Source organism: Copidosoma floridanum, unplaced genomic scaffold (assembly GCF_036245765.1).
Source record: "Copidosoma floridanum isolate Cflo_tuat_1 unplaced genomic scaffold, Cflo_Japanese_pri ptg000029l, whole genome shotgun sequence".
Taxonomy (NCBI): Eukaryota; Metazoa; Arthropoda; class Insecta; order Hymenoptera; family Encyrtidae; genus Copidosoma; species Copidosoma floridanum.
This window is the reverse complement of record NW_028321906.1, coordinates 5,080,086-5,104,971: the sequence shown is the minus strand read 5'-3', so window position 1 is coordinate 5,104,971 and position 24,886 is coordinate 5,080,086. Positions and strand designations below refer to the sequence as shown.

General features: G+C 36.1%; 2 protein-coding genes across 2 annotated transcripts; both read left to right on the top strand.

The window, feature by feature from the left end:
- The first annotated feature begins 4,402 nt into the window (after positions 1-4,402).
- Positions 4,403-5,659, top strand: LOC149373705 (uncharacterized). Its single transcript, XM_089596085.1, has one exon. It carries the CDS (start codon positions 4,403-4,405, stop codon positions 5,657-5,659), a length of 1,257 nt encoding a protein of 418 aa, XP_089452211.1.
- Positions 5,660-5,713: 54 nt separating this feature from the next.
- On the top strand, positions 5,714-9,520 carry LOC149373704 (uncharacterized). The gene is made up of 2 exons (XM_089596084.1): positions 5,714-8,028; positions 8,131-9,520. Exons 1-2 carry the CDS (start codon positions 5,714-5,716, stop codon positions 9,518-9,520), a joined length of 3,705 nt encoding a protein of 1,234 aa, XP_089452210.1.
- Positions 9,521-24,886: the final 15,366 nt, after the last annotated feature.

The window sequence follows — 24,886 nt, the reverse complement described above, 5'->3', positions numbered from 1 at the left end:
AACATCTATCTGTCTATCTATTTATTTATTTATCTATCAATTTATTTAACTATGCTTCTATTCAACCATTACTTCATTTATTTATCTATCTTTGCATCTGTATATTCGTCCTTTTATCTACTTATCCATCTATTAGCTAATTCATCTTTCTATCTGTTAATCTATAAATCTATCTGTCTATCTACTCATCAACCTACCTATGCATTTATTCATCTACCCGTCTAACTATCTATTCATCCATCTATTAATTTGTTCATTTATCCATATACCAAACCGTTTATACATCTATCTAACTATCTACCTATCTAGTTAGCTATCTATCTATCTATTTATCTATTTATTTATCTATATTTCTATTTATCTATCTATCTTTTTAATCATCTATCCTTTTCTCTATACAATCAGGCATTTGCTCATTTAAAAGTATAGCACTTGTTGAATTGACATTTCGATAATTAACTTGATAATCAGCTGCAAATTAATTTATAAAGCTACATTCTTTTTCAGATACACGTAATTTGCAGGGTACATGTAAAATTATCATACTTCTTTATTTTTACTAGAACAATAGCTGAAAACCGAATTCAAAGAGAACATTACTGAATTACGAATGTACAATGAGTTGAGACGGTATACAACATTATTTTACAAAAAATCAAGTAACTTACATGTTACATGCATTCAAATAAAATTTTGAAAGAAGACATCGAAATTACGTAATAAACACGTGCTATTTGCTCTTAACTTGAAACTGCTTTTTTATCCGCTGTTTCATTTTCTTACATATCTACCTATATAATCATTTATCAATCAATTGATAAATACAGTACATCTAGACTAAGAATTCTGTCTCAAAAAAACGTAAATATCTACTAAGTTTTTTTAATGAAAATACAATGTTATTGACGAAAATGTACATACCGTCCCAGTCGTAGTTCTTCCAGTCCGATTCGGCTTCATGCATTATATAATCACCTAAAAACAGAATAATAAAAAATCAATCAAAAAAGATATTATTTAAATATAGTCAAATATTTTATGACAGCACTTAACAAATTTTCAAGATCTTTTTTTCATAACATGCATTTAAATAAGTTTTTAAAAGACAATGGAAATTTCAATCGAAATACTAAGGGTAGTCTTTACTTTTTACTTGTAAACTGCTTTTTTGATCATCTATCCCCCTATCATTATACCCATTAATCTATTCAATTAACTATCAGTTTATCTATTCAACTATTTATTTATCAATTTATTCATCCATACATCTATCTATGCATCTATCCTACCGTATATTTACTTATTTATTTATTTATTTATCCGACCATTCATTTATCTACACATCTACTTGTTAATCCATTTATGTATTTATTTGTTTATGTAGAAAGACATTCACTTATTTATCATCTATAGAACATTTATTCATTTTTTTTAGCTATGCCTCCATAAATTTTGTAATTTATCGTAACATCTATTTATCTATCTGTTTATTTGGCTTTGCATATATTTAACTACCCCTTTATTTATTTGTCCATCATGAATTCGTCTATTTGTCCATTCATCTCCTTTTCCACCTATCCTGCCAACTATTTATTTATCCATCTTATGATGCATCTATCTGTCCATGTATCTATTTGTCTATCGATCTATCTACTCATTTATTTATCGAGCCATTTAGTTTTTCAATTATCTATCCATGTATGCATTTTTGAATCCACCTTTCCATCCATTGATTTATTTACCTGACTAACTATCCATCTATCAATCTTTTTATTAATTTATTAATCTATACACCGAACCATTTATTTATCTACTTATCTACTAACATATCTATCGATCTATTTTTTCGTCTATTCATTTATTTATCTTAACATTTCTCAAATCAGGCATTCATTTATCTAAAAGTATAGCACATGTTAAATAAACTTTTTGATTAAGAACTCAATAATCAGCTGCAGAATTATGTATAAAAATACGTTTTTTTTAAATATACGTAGTTTGCAAGTCAAATGTTAAATTGATATATTTTTTACTTTTACTGTCACAGGAGTTAAACATCGCGTTTAATAAAAACATTTATCCAACCATTTTATCCATTATCCATCCATCCAACCATTTGTTAAGCCTTTTATTTATCTATCTTTCAATATATTTAATAACTTATTATAACATCTATCTGTCTATCTATTTATTTATTTATTTATCTATCAATTTATTTAACTATGCTTCTATTCAACCATTACTTCATTTATTTATCTATCTTTGCATCTGTATATTCGTCCTTTTATCTACTTATCCATCTATTAGCTAATTCATCTTTCTATCTGTTAATCTATAAATCTATCTGTCTATCTACTCATCAACCTACCTATGCATTTATTTATCTACCCGTCTAACTATCTATTCATCCATCTATTAATTTGTTCATTTATCCATATACCAAATTGTTTATACATCTATCTAACTATCTACCTATCTAGTTAGCTATCTATCTATCTATTTATCTATTTATTTATCTATATTTCTATTTATCTATCTATCTTTTTATTCATCTATCCTTTTCTCTATACAATCAGGCATTTGCTCATTTAAAAGTATAGCACTTGTTGAATTGACATTTCGATAATTAACTTGATAATCAGCTGCAAATTAATTTATAAAGCTGCATTCTTTTTCAGATACACGTAATTTGCAGGGTACATGTAAAATTATCATACTTCTTTATTTTTACTAGAACAAAAGCTGAAAACCGAATTCAAAGAGAACATTACTGAATTACGATTGTACAATGAGTTAAGACGGAGTACAACATTACTTTACAAAAAATCAAGTAACTTACATGTTACATGCATTCAAATAAAATTTTGAAAGAAGACATCGAAATTACGTAATAAACACGTGCTATTTGCTCTTAACTTGAAACTGCTTTTTTATCTGCTGTTTCATTTTCTTACATATCTACCTATATAATCATTTATCAATCAATTGATGAATACTGTTCCGTCTCGAACCGATATAGGTATACGCTAGCCTCTCTCGATCGTGCACACTCCGCTCGGCTCACATCGTAAAAATCCTGCACACATGCGCGGGCGTGTCTATTACATATCGTTTGCTAATTGGTGTGCTTTCGGACTGGAGGGAGAGAGAAAAGGATAATGCGGGAGAGCTACCGAATCTTCAGGAAAGTGCCGCGCGCATTCACTCACTCTGTTCTTGCTCCTCGCTGACGACAGTCCTCTGCCGATGCCACTTGGTGAGATCAGTACTTTACTTGTTTGTACCATCGATTCCGTTTTTGGGTTAATGTTAAACATTCAATCAATCCGTGAACAACATTTTTTGATCGCGAATAATAGTTTTGTCGTGTACGCGGAGCACGCGTAAATTGCTCGCGAGCGCGGGCTCGCCACGTGCCGTGGATTACGCCACACACGTGTGTCCGGCGACTTCACTTCGCCGCGATTACCACCGACCGGGCACGTCATCATCGTCGCCCTTAATTGTGCGACCGCGCTTGGCCAGCCGGTCCGTAGAGTGTGAGAGCTTCTCTCCACTCTTACCTACCTCCTTGGACGTCCACCAGCTCGAGTGACACGTGGAATCGACGTCTTCGTCTTCCCGGTCTCTCAGACTCAGCACCACGTGCCGACCCATTCGTACTCTACTTCTACTGACCGTCTTTCTGATCTTTCTACACACGCATACACACGCTGCTCACACCTCCATTATTTTGTTTTACTTACATTACAGTTTATTTAATTTGTCCGCTTTTTTCTAATAAATTGGGTTTTTTATGCTTCTCTGCTTTTTCCCACAATTCTGTTTATTTATTTAGTATTTACCCGACCAGATCCATCCTGTCCTTTATTATATTTAATGTAGATACTTTAGTACATTTGAGAAAATTCAAATAATTCAGTTCGCTTATTATTATTGAGTTAACGTAAATTCCCTTATTGAACACGAGGCCTCTTCAACTGCGAAGAGACCCTCACATATACGTACATTTTTGGTGCCTCCTGTGAGGTGTGAACACGCGTATACACGTTTCTTTTCTTCTCCTACACACACATAAAGTGCAAGGAAGAAGAACAACGGCATCTGTTATTTGCCTGCACGCAACATCATCAACTCGGCCGTCGCTCCCGTCAAGGATACCTCGCTCTCCAGCAGCTGTAGCCGAGCCAGCAGATAAGTACCTGTGTTAGTTTTACTCTCCTACTATATAAGAGTGACTTTTCCACCTATTGCCGTTCGTGCATTCACGTGCTTAACGCCACGTGTAACTCATCGCTTATCTGATCGTGCCACCGCGACGTGTTTGAGCCAGCGTAACGCTTCCGAGTTTTAACGTTAATTTGTACTGAATTATTTCTCTCGCCCTCGCTACTGAGACATCATGGCGGGCACGGCTCAACGTATAGCCAACATCGCGAAAAAGCGCTCGACTCTTAAAGGGAAGATTACGACCTTGTCGAAGTTACTCGATCAGCAGAAGCTCGATAAAACTAACGCGAAATTGCGCCTCGCGAACCTGACCACGCTGTTTCACGAGTATGAAGCTTTACACTGCGAACTTGAAGAACTGGATTCCGAGAATACCGAATTGGCGACAATTTTCACTAGTATCGAGGACGATTTTTACAGCGTGTCAAGCACGGTTGAGGACATGTCGGGCTCCACGTCGCTGGATAACCCGGCTACCCTTCCAGGCGGTCATTCAACGCTGCTCGATAAACCGCGTCCACCGAAACTTCCCGTGCCTGAGCTCCCAACGTTCGACGGCAATCACAGCGAGTGGCTGTCGTATCGTAATACCTTCACCAACATGATTGATTCGCGCACTGATATCGATGACTTCAATAAATTCATGTACCTAAAGAATTCCCTGCGAGGAGCCGCTCTGAGTAAAATCGCGGTTTATGAGACGAGTGCGGAAAACTACAAGCCGGCTTGGAAACTCCTAAATGATAAATACGATAAGAAACGCGTGTTAGTATCGAAACACCTTAACGCCATTATCGATCTGGCAAAGATAACGGCTGCTACTTCCGACGGACTATCAAGGTTGGTCGATGATACGCGCCAACACATTATTCAGCTCGCTTCTCTAGGCGTAAAACCCGATCCTCACCTCACTCTCGCGATTCTTGAGCGCGCGCTCCCTAAGATTATCCTTGACGAGTGGGAAAAAACCGTGAATCTGCAGACGCTGCCCACGCTTGAGCAATTTTATACGTTTATTGAAAATCTCGCGTATCGACTCGAACAATCAGAACAAGCACCCGTGCGCCAGGGGAACGGTTTCGCCGGAAAGCGTCGTGCAGATCAATCAGGTCCGTCAAAAATGCGGAAGAACGAAGCTGGAGCCCGTGTGCTCGTAACTAACACGACCACCGCTACAGTCGCTTGCGCTAAGTGCGGAGACAATCACGCGCTCTTTAAATGCCCGGCTTATGATAAATTAACTGTCCAACAGCGTTGGGACTTCGTGAAAACGACAAGCTTATGCCGTAATTGTCTCCGTACTCACCTCGGAAAGTGCCCCTCTATGCACTGCAGACGATGCACTCGCCATCATCACACTTCGTTGCATGCTGACCCCAAATCGAAGGGCAACCCCAAACTCGAGCCAGCCCATAAACCAGCCGCTTGACTAAGCGTGGATGCTTTAAGCACGACTTCTCGTACGTCACAACACCAGCTCATGATGAGCGCGGTAGTTGACGTGCAGGGTGGGGATGGTACATGTATCGAAGCCCGCATGCTACTCGACACTTGTTCGACCGCGCATTTTATTACGGAGAGCTTTGCGCGAAAACTTCAACTACCCATGCAGCCGTGTGTAGTACCTATCAACGCAATGGACGCTATGCAATCGACGTCGAAGAACAGTCTCAATCTTACCTTTTTTTCGCGTACTTGTCAGTTTAAAAGAGCATTAACGTTTCTCACGGTAGAGAGGATTGCCGACCTCGTCCCGAGCGAGCCGTTTCCACGAGGTGAAATCAAAATTCCTGCGAACGTGAGATTAGCCGATCCGTGCTTCCACCTTCCTCGGGCCGTAGATTTATTGATTGGCGCAGGCGCCACCCTCTCCTTGTTTTCGATAGGCCAAATAAATTTGTCACGGGACAACTGCGACTTATTTTTACAAAAAACGCGATTGGGCTGGACCATTGTTGGGGGTATAAATAACGACGTAGAAGCGCGCTCGATTTCTTGTAATCTAACCGAATTAGCTGACCAACTAACCAAATTCTGGGCAATAGAGGATGCGACCGATAAATCTACCAGATCGCTCGAAGAAACGCTGTGTGAAAGTCACTACGTCCAACACACGAAACGCGTCTCGAGTGGGAAATATATAGTGCGCCTTCCGTTTCGTACATGTGATCCTTCATTCGGTGATACTCGGTTACACGCGTTGCGCCGCTTTTTTTCTCTTCAACGTAAATTTAATGCCGACCCGGGATATCAAGCGCATTACACAAAGGTTATGCAAGAGTACATCGATTTGGGACACATGACGCTGATGGAGCAGGAAACGTCAGGAGGCTATTATATTCCTCATCACGCCGTTTTGAAGCCCTCGAGCGCCACGACAAAATTGCGAGTAGTTTTTGACGCGTCGGCGAAGGTAAACAAAGGCTGCTCGCTAAACGATGCGTTAATGGTCGGACCCACTATACAGCCTAAGCTATTCGAGCACTTGTTAAGGTTTCGTCTACCCGTCTACGCTCTCACCGCCGATATCGAGGCTATGTACAGGCAGGTTTTGATACATCCGGACGATCGAAAATATCAGCGAATCTTGTGGTATAGTCAAGGGGAGATTCGAGCATATGAGCTCAATACCGTGACGTTCGGTGTATCATCCGCGCCGTTCCTGGCCATACGCACCCTCCAACAGCTCGCCGACGATGAGAGCGCTAAGTTTCCCCGAGCTAGTGAAATTCTGAAGCGCGATTTTTACGTGGATGATCTCATAACGGGTACGGATTCGTTCGATGAGTGTTTCAAAATACGCGACGAGCTGATTAAAGTATTACAAAGGGGTGGATTTAATATACGTCAATGGGCCTCCAATAATTTGCGTTTGTCGAATGAATCAGATAATAAAGTAATTGATTTATTCCGGGCTACTAAGAAAAGCGAATTAAAGAAGACCTTAGGCGTATTTTGGGATACTCAATCCGATAACCTCAAATATTCTGTGCAACCCATTGATAAATCCGTCAAATTAACAAAGCGCTACATTCTTTCCGAAACTGCGAAAATTTTCGACCCTCTCGGTTTGCTAGGCCCAGTAATTTTATCCGCGCGTCTGATTATGCAGGAATGTTGGAAGGCCGAAATTAAATGGGATGAGTCGGTACCGCAGGCTCTATATACCAAATGGAACTTGCTTGCGAGTCAAATCGGTTGCCTGCGCGAATTGTCCATCGAGCGACGAGTGATAATAAGCAACCCGACGCATATACAAATCCATGGTTTTTCCGACGCGAGTAAGGCGGGGTACGGGGCATGTTTATATGTGCGATCAAGCGATAGTAGCGGCCGCGTACGTGTTAGATTAGTTTGTTCTAAATACCGAGTAGCCCCCCTCAAAGCTATGACAATTCCGCGCCTCGAGTTATGCGGCGCTTTGACCTTAGCGCGCCTGTATCAGGAGTCACATGCGATACTGAATCTGCCGGTAGATCAGGTAGTTTTTTGGTCGGATTCAATGATCGTGCTGCAGTGGCTCAAAAAATCCCCTCAAGCACTTCAAGTATTCGAAGGGAATCGCGTTGCCGAAATTCAAGCCCTCAGTGATAATGTAGAATGGCGACACATAAGCGGAAAGGATAATCCGGCTGATGCGTTATCGAGAGGGCAGTTTCCAACAGAATTTTTGCGGAACGCCAATTGGTTTTCGGGACCCGTTTGGCTGAGAAGGGCCGTTGACACTTGGCCCGCGAGTAAAGAAATTATGGTCTCTGAACTGCCCGGATTGCGAAAAAATCTTTGCCTTATTTTACAGCCCGTTATTTGCACTTTATTTAATCGTTTTTCATCTTATTCCACTTTGCTCAATTCAATTTCCTATTGTTAACGTTTGCGTCCGTCACGTTTGTGCCTCAGTCGTTATACCGAAAGGGAAATCAGTACGCGCGAAAGAACAGAAACCGAACGAAAAATACTCTCTTTAATTCAGCATGAGCAGTTTAGCCAAGAGATAAAGCGCATATCGGGGACCGGCGGCGAAAATACTAAATTGGCCGCCTTGAATCCGTTTTTAGACGAACATGGTCTAATACGCGTCGGTGGTCGATTGCGCAACGCGAATATTCCCGAGCAACAGAAATACCCTATACTTTTACCGTCATATCATCACGTTTCGAAACTTATTATTACTGAAATCCACCGTGATCATCACCACACCGGCATTCAAACCACTTTATCTAATATACGGCAGCGTTTTTGGTTACTGGACGGAAAATCCCAAGTCCGAAAAATCGTCCGAAAGTGCGTCACTTGTATCCGACACAAAACCATTCCGCTGCAGGCAAAAATGGGCAATTTACCGAAATCGCGCGTTAACCAAGCGGCGACCTTTGATAATGTTGGTGTAGATTATTTCGGCCCCTTTTATATCAAAGAGAAAAAATTTCGTAATCGGAATAAAATCAAGGCGTATGGATGTGTGTTTGTCTGCATGACGACAAAGGCGGTACACATAGAAATAGTTAGCGATATGACGACCGACGGGTTTCTGGGCGCATTCAGGCGTTTTTGCGGGCGCCGTGGAATTCCCTCTCACGTATACTCCGACAATAGGACTAATTTTGTAGGTGCGAATAATCAGCTACGGGAGCTGTATGCTACGTTTAATTCTGAAAATTTTCGCGAAGAAATCCACCATCAAGCCGTACGAAAAAACATTCAGTGGCATTTCAATCCGCCATTATCGCCCCATTTCGGGAATATATGGGAAGCGGCGGTGAAATCATTCAAGCATCATTTTAAACGCGTAATCGGTGGACAACTTTTGACTTTTGAAGCGCTCAACACCTTCGCCATAGAAGTCGAGAGTATTTTAAATTCCAGGCCCCTTTGCACTCTTTCTACCGATCCAAACGACCCCTCCGCGCTTACACCTGCTCATTTTTTAATTGGTCGCCCTCTCACGATGCTGCCCAAGGATAATCTCCTTTCTGTTCCAGCGAACCGTCTATCCGTGTGGCGCTTTATCTCGCGAGCGCGTCAAGATTTCTGGAGAAGGTGGCATTTGGAATATCTCAGCGAGCTCCAAAGGCGACAGAAGTGGCTCGCGTCCAAGGGTGAAATAAAGGTCGGCTCAGTTGTCATCCTCATCGACAAGAAGCTGCCGTGTGCTCAGTGGCTGCTGGGAGTAGTCCTCAAGGTTCATCCTGGGAGCGACGGAATCACCCGAGTTGCATCAATCAAAACCGCTCAAGGAGAATACACACGAAATATTACACAACTCTGTCCATTACCAATAGAAACATAGTCACACAAATTTTATTGTAAACTTTACATCACGCTCAGACACATCAGCACTATCTATCTGTCATTTTGCTCGCATTTCCTCGCAACGGGGGGAGCGTGTTCCGTCTCGAACCGATATAGGTATACGCTAGCCTCTCTCGATCGTGCACACTCCGCTCGGCTCACATCGTAAAAATCCTGCACACATGCGCGGGCGTGTCTATTACATATCGTTTGCTAATTGGTGTGCTTTCGGACCGGAGGGAGAGAGAAAAGGATAATGCGGGAGAGCTACCGAATCTTCAGGAAAGTGCCGCGCGCATTCACTCACTCTGTTCTTGCTCCTCGCTGACGACAGTCCTCTGCCGATGCCACTTGGTGAGATCAGTACTTTACTTGTTTGTACCATCGATTCCGTTTTTGGGTTAATGTTAAACATTCAATCAATCCGTGAACAACATTTTTTGATCGCGAATAATAGTTTTGTCGTGTACGCGGAGCACGCGTAAATTGCTCGCGAGCGCGGGCTCGCCACGTGCCGCGGATTACGCCACACACGTGTGTCCGGCGACTTCACTTCGCCGCGATTACCACCGACCGGGCACGTCATCATCGTCGCCCTTAATTGTGCGACCGCGCTTGGCCAGCCGGTCCGTAGAGTGTGAGAGCTTCTCTCCACTCTTACCTACCTCCTTGGACGTCCACCAGCTCGAGTGACACGTGGAATCGACGTCTTCGTCTTCCCGGTCTCTCAGACTCAGCACCACGTGCCGACCCATTCGTACTCTACTTCTACTGACCGTCTTTCTGATCTTTCTACACACGCATACACACGCTGCTCACACCTCCATTATTTTGTTTTACTTACATTACAGTTTATTTAATTTGTCCGCTTTTTTCTAATAAATTGGGTTTTTTATGCTTCTCTGCTTTTTCCCACAATTCTGTTTATTTATTTAGTATTTACCCGACCAGATCCATCCTGTCCTTTATTATATTTAATGTAGATACTTTAGTACATTTGAGAAAATTCAAATAATTCAGTTCGCTTATTATTATTGAGTTAACGTAAATTCCCTTATTGAACACGAGGCCTCTTCAACTGCGAAGAGACCCTCACATATACGTACAAATACAGTACATCTAGACTAAGAATTCTGTCTCAAAAAAACGTAAATATCTATCAAGTTTTTTTAATGAAAATACAATGTTATTGACGAAAATGTACATACCGTCCCAGTCGTAGTTCTTCCAGTCCGATTCGGCTTCATGCATTATATAATCACCTAAAAACAGAATAATAAAAAATCAATCAAAAAAGATATTATTTAATTATAGTCAAATATTTTATGACAGCACTTCACAAATTTTCAAGATCTTTTTTTTATAACATGCATTTAAATAAGTTTTTAAAAGACAATGGAAATTTCAATCTAAATACTAAGGGTAGTCTTTACTTTTTACTTGTAAACTGCTTTTTTAATCATCTATCCCCCTATCATTATACCCATTAATCTGTTCAATTAACTATCAGTTTATCTATTCAACTATTTATTTATCAATTTATTTATCCATACATCTATCTATGCATCTATCCCACCGTATATTTACTTATTCATTTATTTATCTATCCGACCAATCATTAATTTACACATCTATTTGTTTATCCATTTATGTATTTATTTGTCTATGTAGAAAGACATTCACTTATTTATCATCTATAGCACATTTATTCATTTTTTTTTTGCTATCCCTCCATGAATTTTGTAATTTATCATAACATCTATTTATCTATCTATCTATTTATCTATTTATTTATCTATATTTCTATTTATCTATTTATCTTTTTATTCATCTATCCTTTTCTCTATACAATCAGGCATTTGCTCATTTAAAAGTATAGCACTTGTTGAATTAACATTTCGATAATTAACTTGATAATCAGCTGCAAATTAATTTATAAAGCTACATTCTTTTTCAGATACACGTAATTTACAGAATACATGTAAAATTATCATACTTCTTCATTTTTACTAGAACAAAAGCTGAAAACCGAATTCAAAGAGAACATTACTAAATTACGAATGTACAATGAGTTTAGACGGTATACAACATTACTTTACAAAAAATCAAGTAACTTACATGTTACATGCATTCAAATAAAATTTTGAAAGAAGACATCGAAATTACGTTATAAACACGTGCTATTTGCTCTTAACTTGAAACTGCTTTTTTATCTGCTGTTTTATTTTCTTACATATCTACCTATATAATCATTTATCAATCAATTGATGAATACAGTACATCTAGACTGAGAATTCTGTCTTAAAAAAACGTAAATATCTACTAAGTTTTTTTAATGAAAATACAATGTTATTGACGAAAATGTACATACCGTCCCAGTCGTAGTTCTTCCAGTCCGATTCGGCTTCATGCAATATATAATCACCTAAAAACAGAATAATAAAAAATCAATCAAAAAAGATATTATTTAAATATAGTCAAATATTTTATGACAGCACTTAACAAATTTTCAAGATCTTTTTTTTATAACATGCATTTGAATAAGTTTTTAAAAGACAATGGAAATTTCAATCGAAATACTAAGGGGAGTCTTTACTTTTAACTTGTAAACTGCTTTTTTAATCATCTATCCCCCTATCATTATACCCATTTATCTATTCAATTAACTATGAGTTTATCTATTCGACTATTCATTAATCAATTTGTTTATCCATACATCTATCTATGCATCTATCCTACCGTATATTTACTTATTCATTTATTTATTTATCCGACCATTCATTTATCTACACATCTATTTGTTAATCCATTTATGTATTTATTTGTCTATGTAGAAAGACATTCACTTATTTATCATCTATAGCACATTTATTCATTTTTTTTTTAGCTATCCCTCCACAAATTTTATAATTTACTAGCAGCCCCCCGTCTCGGCTTCGCCCAAAACTTACTAAATAAAACACCGTACTATGTTGACGTGTAATGTGAAACATTTTCAGTTAGAAATTTTACACATTTTCCTGATACATCTCAGAACAAAAATCTTCTTATTAAAAACATATTTTTTCGGAACTAAAATAGTCTATTTGGTCAAATAATAAGGTGTAAAAATTCAAAAAAATATTTATGCTGAAAAGTACCGTGCGTTCTTTATGCCATAAAATAATCGGTGGCCATAAGAAGCCGTTGATTTACAGTTTGTTCCGTATAATTCACGAAAACGGCTTTTTTTTAAAGCTGTTAAGATTTTAAACCCCTAAAAAATTTATATTAGAAAAAAATTTTTTTTCTCATTTCTTACAACTTTATTACCAGAGCAACAAAGTCCTGGGCCTTGAATCCTACATTTTTATTGCCACAAAAACACAAATACATTTTCTACTCATCAAAAAATCGGAAGTAGGATCTTCAAAGATTTTAGAGATTACTGTGAGGGTACAATGAAAAGCTGATCTCTCACGTAATGGACTTTTTAGTTGTCGATTTTGACGCTGCTGTTTTAATCTCGATAAATTTTCTGCGTCAGTTTCTTGACGCCTAAGTAAAATTGTATTTATTAGATACACTTAAAGTTTTTCTTCCGATTCATCCTCTTGCGACTTTTGGCATGCTTAAAATTTGTGTGACCCCTAAAGTGTGTTTTCTGTCAACTTTGTTAAGTTCTAATATATTTGTTGGCAAGGTAGTTCGACGTCCGATGGCCCTAAAAAAGACCGGTGAGCTTTTTAAGTTAACTCTTTCTTGACTGCAGTTAACAGCAATTGTAACCTGGATACCTCAGGGTGATCTTTTCTGGCTTGCTGTTAAAGATCCAGACTGATTGGGAGAAAAATTACAAAGTCCGAAGCTTTGGGGCTAGTTGTAGTGCTCTTTCCCAACGTCTCCCGGTATAACGTCGAAGACGTTGGTGTCTAAAGCACCTTTTTTATTTGCAGATTCAGTTGTTTTGGTGATCTTAGATGGGGAGATTGGTTAGTGATACTTGTCCAGTGGAGGCTGACGTTGGCTCAAGTTTTTTTTTCCTACATAGCTGTTATAGGTTTGCCCAACGCAGACTTTGAAGAGGATCAGTGATTCCTGGTTGAATGCTTAGAGTCGAGAGGGTAATATAGGGTCGTCGGTCACCGGGTTTTCCAGCCTTGCGAAGAACAACTCTGCAGGTGACGTCTGCTAGTGAATGGCTGACTTGGTTTAATAGTGCACGTCTTAATTTAATATAGTCTTTTAGTCGACGAATCGCTTCCGGAAATGGTAATAAAAATGTATTTGTTGGCAAGGTAGTTTACACTTAGGTGGATCCTAAAAAGAACCGATGAAATTGATGGTTAAGTAGGGAACGTAAATACTTATAATGGCCCTAAAAAGCGCCAGTGGTGAAACTTCCAGGCTATTCTTTATTATTATTCCTGATGATGAAGAGCTGGCTACGGGTAGCTTGATTCTTACCCTGGGAGTCTCTATGTACGGAGACTGTGATGGAGGGAGGTACGCTGCTGTTCAAGGATATCTCGTCTTCGGGTCGTTCCCCGGATAACCAACCGCTCATCGTTAGACGGAAACATGTATGTAAGCGCATTGGGGACGCGATGACCAAGAAGGTAGCCGTTGTGGCTGCCCATGCCCCTCAGAGCTCAGAGCTGTTTTCTTCCCTTGCTTACATTTGTAGCCACAAATTCTCTAACTACACCAGGTGGGATGGTGGAACTCCCTCACAACTCTGATGAGTTGGAGCAGATTGTGCTCTGGCTAGATATGTAGATATGTCACCTGGTATTGTGGCAGAGACGGCATTGGTTGGAATTAATTTTTTTGTTTGATCGCACTCGTCGAGATTCAGGGTGAATGGACACCTAGGTCCCTTCCCCCTCAGAGAAGAGTGTCGTCCGTAACCAGGATATCCAGCTGCAAGACTATTATCAGCATTTTCAATACAGCTCGTTAAATTGCCGAAGCTCGACTACAACACTATGGAGACGCTCCAGCCTATTATAACCACACTTATTTAATTATGTTGCAGGTAGCTTCGATTTATGTCGACGCCACCTAGCGGATTTTACTGAACTAAAGTGAAAAGCTGGCATATTTTTGCAAAACTTTAAGCTCATTTATTGCTATTGTTATTTAATTTTTTAAGATAAAAAATATACTAAAACCATCTAGGAAGTATCATGAATCAGTGTACAAAATTTCAACAAAATCGGTTCAGTAGTTTTCGCGGTTAGCGATTACAACGGTTTTAGCGCTTCTGCTTTATATATTAGTACGATTATAACATTCATTTATCTATCTATATACATCTATCCCCCTATCTTTATACCCATTTATTCATTCAATTTACTATCAGTTTATGTATTCGACTATTTATTTATCTATATATTTATCCATACATCTATCTATGCATCTATCCTGCCGTATATTCACTTATTCATTCATTTCTTTATCCGACCATTTATTTATCTACCCATCTATTTATTTATCTATTTATATATTTATTTTTCTATGTATGAAAACATTTACTTTATTATCATCTATAGCCCATTTATTCATTTTTTTTCAGCTATCCCTCTATTAATTTTATAATTTATTATAACATTTTTTAATCTATCTGTTTATCTATCTATTTATTTGGCTTTGCATATATTTAACTACCCCTTCATTTATTTGTCCATCATGAATTCGTCTATTTGTCCACTCATCTACTTTTTCACCTGTCCTGCCAACTATCTATTTATTTATCTTATGATGTATCTATCTATCCATTTATCTATCTGTCCATCTATTTATTTATTCATTTGTTTATCGATCCATTTAGTTTTTCAACTATCTATCTATGTATCCATTTTTGAATCCCCCTCTCCATGCATTAATTTATTTACCTGACTTATTATCTATCTATCAATCTATTTATTAATTTATTTATTTATACACCGGACCATTTATTTATCTACTTATCAACTTATATATCTATCGATCTATTTTTTCGTCTATTTATTTATTTATCTTTACATCTCTAAAATCAGGTATTTATTTATCTAAAAGTATAGCACTTGTTAAATAAACTTTTTGATTAAGAACTCAATAATCAGCTGCAGAATTATGTATAAAAATACGTTTTTATTTAAATATACGTTGGATCGATGTATTTTTTACTATTACTGGCACAGGAGTTGAAAATCGCATTCCAAAAAAACATTAGTAAATAATAAAAGTTAAATTAATTAGGACAGTACACAACATTACTTTACAAAACGTTTAGTATCTTTTCTATTGCAAGCATTTAAATAGATTTTGAAGAAAGTAGTTATTTTGATTCTGATATGAGCACTAGCTTATTATCTGCTACTCTGTTCAGCTATTTCAACTGGATTTTGTATTTGTAACTCAATTGTATTCTTTCATTGTAACATCATCTGAAAACGGAATAATAAAAAAACAATGAGAAATAATAATAGTAAAATAAAGTCAAATAGTTTATAAGATGACTTTACAAAACGTCATGACTTTCTCTTCATAACATGCATTTTAATCAGTTTTTTGAAGACAATGGACATTCACATTGGAGTATAAGCAGTTGCTTCCTGTTTTTACTTCAAAACTGCTTTTCTCATTATCTATTTATCTATCTTTCTTTTTATCCATTTATTTGTTATACTTTTAATTTATTGATTTAACTAACACTATCTGTTTACACATCCATTTATCTGCTTATTTATCTGTCCAACTATCTATGCATTTATTTGTCCATTTATTTATTTATACATCTATTTACCTATCTAGACATACATTCATCCATTTGTGTATGTATCAGTCTATTTATCAATACATCCATTTAATCATAATCTATAATTTATTATTTATCCATCTAACCATCTATCCAGCCATCTATTTATCTATCTATTTATCTATTTTTTGATTTATTGATACATTTATTTATCTATTCATTTATCTTTTTATATCTCCATCTATTTATTTGTCTATGCATCTATTTATCCAACCTTCTATTTATTCGTATATCCATGCATCTGTCTATCCGCTAATCGATCTATTTATTTATTCATCCATTAATCCGTCTATTCATTTATACGTCAATCCATCCGTCTATCAATCTATTTATCTACTTGTTAATTTATCTATATATCTATTCATTAATTTAATCATCCATCTATTTATCTATTCATCTAACCATCTACTAAACTGTTTATTTATCTGTCTATCTACCGTTCTGTCTATTTATCCATCCATCCATTTATCTATTCATCCATCCATCTATGTATCCATTTATCTATTTATCTTGAAATATAACACTTCTCAAAAAAACTTTTTGATTGAGAAATTAATGATTAGCTGCATAATTATTTATAAAAATACATTCTATTTTAAATATTTCTAGTTTGCAGGTAATATATTAGATTTTTTTTTGTCATTTTTATGAGCACAAATGCTGAAAACTGCATCATTAGAGACAATGATGAATTATGAATGTTAAATAAATTAACACAGTATACAGTTTAACTTTACGGAACATTGAGTATCTTTTTCATTACATGCAATAAATACGATTTTTAAAAAACTATAGACGATTTAATTATAATATAGACACAAGCTTTCTGCTGTCAACTAAAAACTGCTCATTTAACTGGCTTGTCATTTATCTATGTATCCATCTATTAATTCTTTCATTTATTAATCTTTCAATATATAGCACATTTCGACTAAGCATTTTGTCCAAAAATAAAATAATTAGCCATATTATTTTTGTACTGAGAATCTATTATTATTTTAAAAAATTTACGTATCTTGTGACTTTTTCTTAAGACTTCCTTTTTCTAACATATATTTAGATTAATATAAAAAAATAGACATCGAAATTGGAATATAATTACTAGTTTTTTGTTCTCCCTTTAAATCTGCTTTCGAAATATCTATACATTTATCTTTCTCTACATCTACTTATTCGTTTAACTATTAGTTTATCCATTAAACTATCAATCCATCAATGTTATTATGTACTCATCTATTTATCTATCCATTAATCCATCTATCTATTCATATATCCATTTATGTTTTCGTACATCTATGATCCATCCATCTATCTATCCATCCATCCATCTATCTATTCGTCCATCCATCTATCTCTCCATTTATCCATCGATTTATCTACTTATCCATCTATCTATCTATCAATTTATTCATATATCCATCTAAACAGCCATCTATCCATTCATTCGTCCATTCATCTATCTATTCATCCATCCATCTATTTATTTATTTATCCATGTATCCGTACAACTATCTATTCATCCATCTCTTTATCCATTTAGTTATCCCTCCATCTAACCAGCCATTAATACATCTTTATATCTATTTATCTGTTTATCTATCCATCTGTACATTAATCTATCTATTTATTATTCCATACATTTATTTACTTAAAACTATAGCACTTCTTAAATAGGCTTTTTGTTTGAAAACTTAATGATTAGCTGCATTTTTATTAATGAAAATATATTCTTTTCTAAACATACGAAGTTTGCAGGTAAACTTTTTGATCATTATATTCATTCACATTTATTGGCATAGGTTGTAAAAACTGCATTACAAAAGAAAATTAATAAATTATGAAAGTAAAATAAATTAAGACAGTATATTACATAACTTTACGAAATATTGAGTATCTTTGTTATCACATGACAGATTTTTTTATGAAACTGCCCCCGAAAATATCAAATGGTATTAGCTCTTTTCTTTACTAAATTGCACACTTTAAGTTTACGCTCTATATAAATTTCTAGTGTAGTATCCAACCACAGATACCTCCCTCCCATTTTATGCATAACAATACTTATGTGTATGTATATCTTATTTTTAACTGGCCTTGGCTCTGTCAGACTTAACAAGCCTCAAGGTGTCTCAAATGTGTGAATGTTACAAAAATTTGGTCACATACAGAAAGTTGTTAGAAATCGAGTGTCAAAATATTAAATCAATTGACATTATAGTTTAAAAAAAAAGCAAGATCAATAAATTGTTTTTAATGTAGGCTTTTACGAAAGAGACAACAAATTTTACAGTAAAAGTTCTCCATTATTTCAATTATAAGGTTTCGATAAGATACATAAAATGAAAGCTTTTAAAATAACAAGTTGATTGACACTAAAAAAGTAAATTGTTTAAGTCATCTACATGCTCCCTGATAGACCACCTCCAGTCTTTTAACATTAAAAAAAACAGCGTTCTGACTTCCAGAGATCCTCAAGCGCTATTAATAATTTATCCACTTCTGCAGAGATGCCGCTTGCGAATACTGTTGAAGGCACTACGCTGGACGACATAAGGGATTAAATGAACTGTTTTATTTCTAAAATCACTGAACTGGAAAGCAAAGAAAAATTAAGTAACACCTTTGTCAAGGTTTCAGTTAATAAACTAGATGAAATCATAAAAACTTCATAATCTTTGCCAGCCTTTATGTTTAATATAAACAGAAGGTGTAAGACCTTAGATAAATCTATTTTACTTCTTAGATTCTCAAAAAAGTCCAAAACAGATTTGCCGTAGTTGAGAGCTGCTTTTCTTATTTCAACGAGGCAGCTCTTGATAACTTTGTGACAGAGTAGGAGGACAGGCTTAAGAGGTTCTCAAATGCCATTCTTTATAATGTTCCGGAGCCATTAACTGGTTCTAGTCAGGGTATAGAGAGTAAGGTGGCTGCAAAGAATATACTACCAATTGTTGGAATCACCCACATTAACCAACTAGCTTGCCTAGGAAAATTTCCCTCTGCAGCTTAATCTAAGCATCTGCTTATCTGTCTATGCAGCAAACGAATAGTCATGCATTTGAACTCATAACGCTTTGAGTGGCCTCAGGGTATCAGTATTTCCTCGGACAAAACCAGGGCACAGTGAGCGAGTTTCTCTTGGCTGGTAAATGAAGTAAAGCAGTATAACTTAATTAATCCTTTCATTAAGAAAAAAATTAAATGCGTTACATGCACTCCAACCATTATTGATGAACATCAGTCCTTTCATTCAACACAAACCCTCAGTAGTAGTAACAAAGTTAATATATTAGTATGTTACCAAAATGTCTGATATCTGTATGATAAGTTTTTGGAGTTGGAATTGGGACTGAGGACTAATATTCGGTAATTTTAGGCTTTATCAAGGCTCACTCAAAACGCAATCAGTTTCCGGATATGCTAAATCTTTGTCTAATCCATGCTTTTACTTTCATCGATAAGTGCAACTTGCTCGCTTAACACTTTTCCTCTGTGTACGAATATCTCTCATCCATCCTGGTCCCAACCATCCAGTGCTTCTTAGACATAGATCCCACTTTCTTTCTATCAATTATACTTGGTGCTATTTTACAATTAAAAAACTATTATTATCCTAGCCCAGACTTAATTTCATATTCCTTAATTATCAGTTCTTCATCAGGACTTTGTCATCCTCTCGCACTGCTATTCACTAAATCTTTCGCTGAGGGCATCTCCTCAAAGGCTTGGAAACCAGCTTACATACTTCCCATTTATGAATCTGAAAATCTACAACTGGCCATTAACTACAGACCTATCGTTGTGCCGAGTACTATACCGAAGCTGTTAGATCATCTAGTTCATAAAAGACTTTCTACACCTCTCTTTGATAGCGTTCTCCATAACACACTTCTTGCTCGGGCTAGCTCTTTCGGTGTTGGTGATGCACTATATAGATAGCTTGTCTTCTTTCTCATAGGCAGACCATTGAGATTCGGCCGTGCCTTCTTGGATGAATTCGTGGCCACCTCTGGGGTAGCACAGGGTGTGCACACTGGCTATCTACAATTTACACTGATTATTAATAAACTTCCCTTTATCACTCTCTCTTGATTCCTCTAGTTTAATCCAAGCAGAAAACACTAAAATTTAGAAACGCATTTCATCACGTACAGATTGTCTACTTCTACAGTCAGATGTCTTAAATGCGGCCTTCTAGTGCTCCAACAGCAGACCGTGCGTCCATGAGAATAAATGCAAGGTTCTATCGGTTGATAAAAACCAAAACGCGTTACATTACAACTACTCAATTAACGACAGTGAATTAAAATGGGTAAAATCTCTAACTGATCTGGGTGTTACTCTCGACTTTTTCTGGTTCTTTAAATGCCATATCAGTAAAGTCATATCTACATGCTTCAACCACCACGGCTTTATACAACGAACTACGCGCAGTTTCTTACTACCTGAGTCCATTATACACTTGTTTAAGCCTTTCATACTTTCACACATAACTTATGCTTGGGTTGTTTGATCCCCTTACTTTTATCAAAGTTTTTCCCAACTTGACAGCGTACTACATCGCACTTTTAGACTTGACTTCTGTAAAACAGATTCTTTGATAGCATACACTAATTACAATTGTTCTTCTTATCTATTAAATTACTTATTCCTTACCTATAAAAATTGACATAAATACTATAATGCAATATTTATTTACAGACTAACACATGATTTTCTTAAATGCCCTGTTATGCTTGCCCTCTTCTCTGTCTTAAATACTCAAGTACTCTGTTCCGTCCTACACCATCACTCTTCCACGTTTCTACTATTTCTTTACTGATACTGAGTTTATAATATTTCATTTATCATCTTTTTCACTAATCTTCTTGTTAACTACCCTATTTACTCAACTAAAGTTGCACTATTTAATATTTAATATTATTTAGCAGTCACTTGATCTTAATACTGTATACAACTCCAATTACTATTCATGTACACACATTATATATTTATTGAAGTTACTTTGCTACATAAATTTTTTATATCTTATATCTTAGTTATTTCTAAAATTATGTTACAAATTACACTATTGTAAATTTTTTATATACTGTGCTCAGCTACACACTTTTTTATGTGATTGTAGTCGTATCCACGGCCCGTAAATTTTATAAAAAAAAAAAAATAGGTATGTAAACATTACTATTCTTCAGCGTTTTTAAACACAGTTTTTTTTGAATACTCCCTAAGATTGATGATAATTTTCTTTATTTTAATGACTTGAGGAGTACCATTCTCTCTTCATTTCAACCATATCATAAAATGATTATCCGCTTTGTGATGAGCTTTTACAATGAGATTGTAAGTAATACTATCTTTAGCTAATCTTTGAAGCATTTTTTTAGGCATTGTCACTTTAAGAGTAGTCATGTAGTATAGTTTTTTTCTTTTTTTTCCTCTTTTATGAGAGTATTAAATTTAGTTGAGCTTTTACAATTATACTTCAGGTCGTTTAACGAGGCAAAATTTCCTGCATGTTTCAAAATGCTCTCGCTGATGCAACGTATATATAAAAAGCAGAAAGTCGAAGCTTCTCCGAATTTGTTTGTTTTTCGGGAGCTGTATATACGCTGACAGTGCTTTTATAGTGGGGGAAAAGGTAAAGAACGTGAAACCCTCGCCCGGTTGTATCGAGTGAACTGACCTTTTCTGATACAACCAGCATAAGCGCAGCAATCGAATAGTCGAATAGACTGTCCTTCTCATGTGCTCATTTGCTAACAAGTGGAGGAATTAGCGAGGCATAATCGGTTTTATAAAATGTTTTTAAGTCACTGGTGGCTGTTTGGCACAACGTGATATTACTAATTGCTTCAGCAGCACTGGGCATTTTTTACATAAATAAGATGACCTGCCGCTCCAGTACAATTTCACTTTCATGACGTTGCCGGTTAAAATTGATTGCGCTCAGTAGGTAATTATAGCCTGGCTATTTTGGTACTTCGGAATTATCGGCTGCACTCAGCAGTAAGCAGTGCGCTTGGCATTACCAGTATTAACGCTTGAGCTCGGCAGTTGAGCCGCGCTTGGTTTCTTGGCGTCACCGGTCTCTTCCCGAGAATCTTAAGGCATTCTACATCCTCGGCTGTGCTCAAGAAATTTCGAGCGCAAAAAGCAACAATCGAAGATCGAAGATAATCTCGATCGATCGATAGATCAAATATATATGAGATAAACAAGCGTACCAGCTGGACGAAGCTCAACACAATCAGCACTGCCGAGGCAAAGGTTTTGCTTCTCGTTTAATCTTAAACAGAAGATAGCCCAGCAATGTGCATTTCACAATTAAAGAAACAAATGATAAACTTGATTAAAATTAACGAAAAGGTTGCGAGGGGTTTGCGGACAATTTTATCGCACACTAGGTTAGATTTTAGTTTTTTTTCTTGATTTCTTTATTTTAATTTATTTATTTATTTTTTTAGAACGAAGTTCTTTATGTCGCGTTACTCGGGGGGCTGGAATTTTAAAACCGACAGATTTTTTTTTTTTTTGAATTAGAAATCTCTTCCTCTCAAGTTTTTCCCCTCACCCCGGCCCCCCTCACCAAGTGTTCTCTACATACTTCCCCTCTCCTCACTACATATGTATATCTGTCAACCGTGCCGTGTTACTCTTCTGCACCACACCTTTACCCACCATTCCCCCTCACACTCCCAAGCAATTAATTTTTTAACAAATTTTAATTTTATTTCCCCACAGTAATTTTTCTTTGCCTTTGAATTTTTTTTTCTTTTACAATTCTAAAAAAAAAAAAAAAAAAAAATATTTTCCAATAAAGAGATTTGAATCCTCGACCTTCTACATGTAAGTCCTGTACCTTACCCACTCTGCTACGAGCGCTACCAATTAGAAAAGTCGGTTTCTTGTACTTATCGTGTAATTCGTAACTATAACATTCCATTTTTAAATGTATTCACTGATAATACATTCAATTATGAATTTGTTTTATAAATTTTGTATTTTTTTTCTAAATAATACATCTAAAAAAAAAAAAAAAAAAAAAAAAAAAAAAAAAATTAATTAGCATAAATATGGTTATGTAGATTAAATATAATAAGGCGCGTTATTACGCATTAAAATTAAAAAATAATGAAATGAAATATGAAAAAAGAAATGAAAAAAAAGAAAAAACAAAAGAATGAATATAAATAGAAAAATATAAAAAAAAGAAATAAAGGAAATACAAAAGAATGAAAAAAAAGTAATGAAATTAAATATGAAAAAAAAAGAATGATATATGAAAAAAAAGGGAATGAAAAAAAAAAGATTAAATATGAAAATAAGAAAGAAATTAAATAAAGGAAATACAAAAAAATGAAAAAAAATGTAATAAAATGAAATATGAAAAAAAATGAAACAAGAAATGAAAAAAAAATAAATAAAACAAGAAATAAAGAAAAAAAAAAAAAAACATCAAACCAGGGGGGATGAATGGGTCATGGGACCCACGGTAAGAACGAAGTTCTTTAAACATGACATGAGTGTAAAGCACAATTTCTCAGGTAACAAGGGGGTCGCCAGACCCGTAGAAAGAACGAAGCTCTATAAACGTTAGTACTGCATTCATGTAATTCACTAAACAAAAACTTGAAAAACGAATAAAAAAAAAAAATAAAAAAAATAGTTCAGTACTTACGATGGTTGAACTTCGTGAGTACTGTATTTATGCACGACGTTCTCACGAAGTTCAACCATCGTGAGTACTGAACTATTTTTTTTATTTATTTTTTTTTATTCGTTTTTCAAGTTTTTGTTTAGTGAATTACATGAATGCAGTACTAACGTTTATAGAGCTTCGTTCTTTCTACGGGTCTGGCGACCCCCTTGTTACCTGAGAAATTGTGCTTTACAGTCATGTCATGTTTAAAGAACTTCGTTCTTACCGTGGGTCCCATGACCCATTCATCCCCCCTGGTTTGATGTTTTTTTTTCATATTATAGTGCTCTACGTCCGGCTCCTTTGATGAGGGCAATATTATTGGCACTTAGCACTTAGGAGAAGGAAGTGAAGCGGGATAGGAGGCCTCCCATTACTGGGAGGGGGGTTGGGGGTAATTAGGCAATTTTTGCTGCGAGAAGGTCGCCTAAGCCTTCCTTGAGGAGCATTGCGTGGTGAAAAAGCACATGTGAAAATTCACAGAGGTACTTGCCCGAAAAAGTTGCACTGGCTAGAAATCGAACCACGGTCTCCTGTGTGCCAATCCACGACCTAGCCGACTGAGCCACTGCATGCTCTAGAATATATATATAGATACTAGGGGGCTTCGCATACTGCGCGCTCCACGTGCCAACCCCCCAAACTTTTTGATTAAACATTTTTCTAATGATTATTTAATCCACATAGAATCATTAAATTTTAAAAATAATTTCAAGCGATAACACGACTTTGATTAGTCTTTGAGGGCGATAGATGTAGCCAGCGCTTGTCTACTCAATCTCATACATAGGGGAGACCAGAGTAACCGTGGCAGTCTGGGTCTGCGTGGCATTTAAATAAAAAGAAAACTAATGATGAGTTTTAAGTTTTTTTTTTTTTGAACA

Bases quoted from the DNA above. Each gene is read 5' to 3' on its own strand.
- LOC149373705 (XM_089596085.1), top strand. From the start codon at position 4,403: ATGGCGGGCACGGCTCAACGTATAGCCAACATCGCGAAAAAGCGCTCG.
- LOC149373704 (XM_089596084.1), top strand. From the start codon at position 5,714: ATGAGCGCGGTAGTTGACGTGCAGGGTGGGGATGGTACATGTATCGAA. The intron at 8,029-8,130 runs GCCCGTTATTTG...TTTGTGCCTCAG, and splicing joins AATCTTTGCCTTATTTTACA to TCGTTATACCGAAAGGGAAA.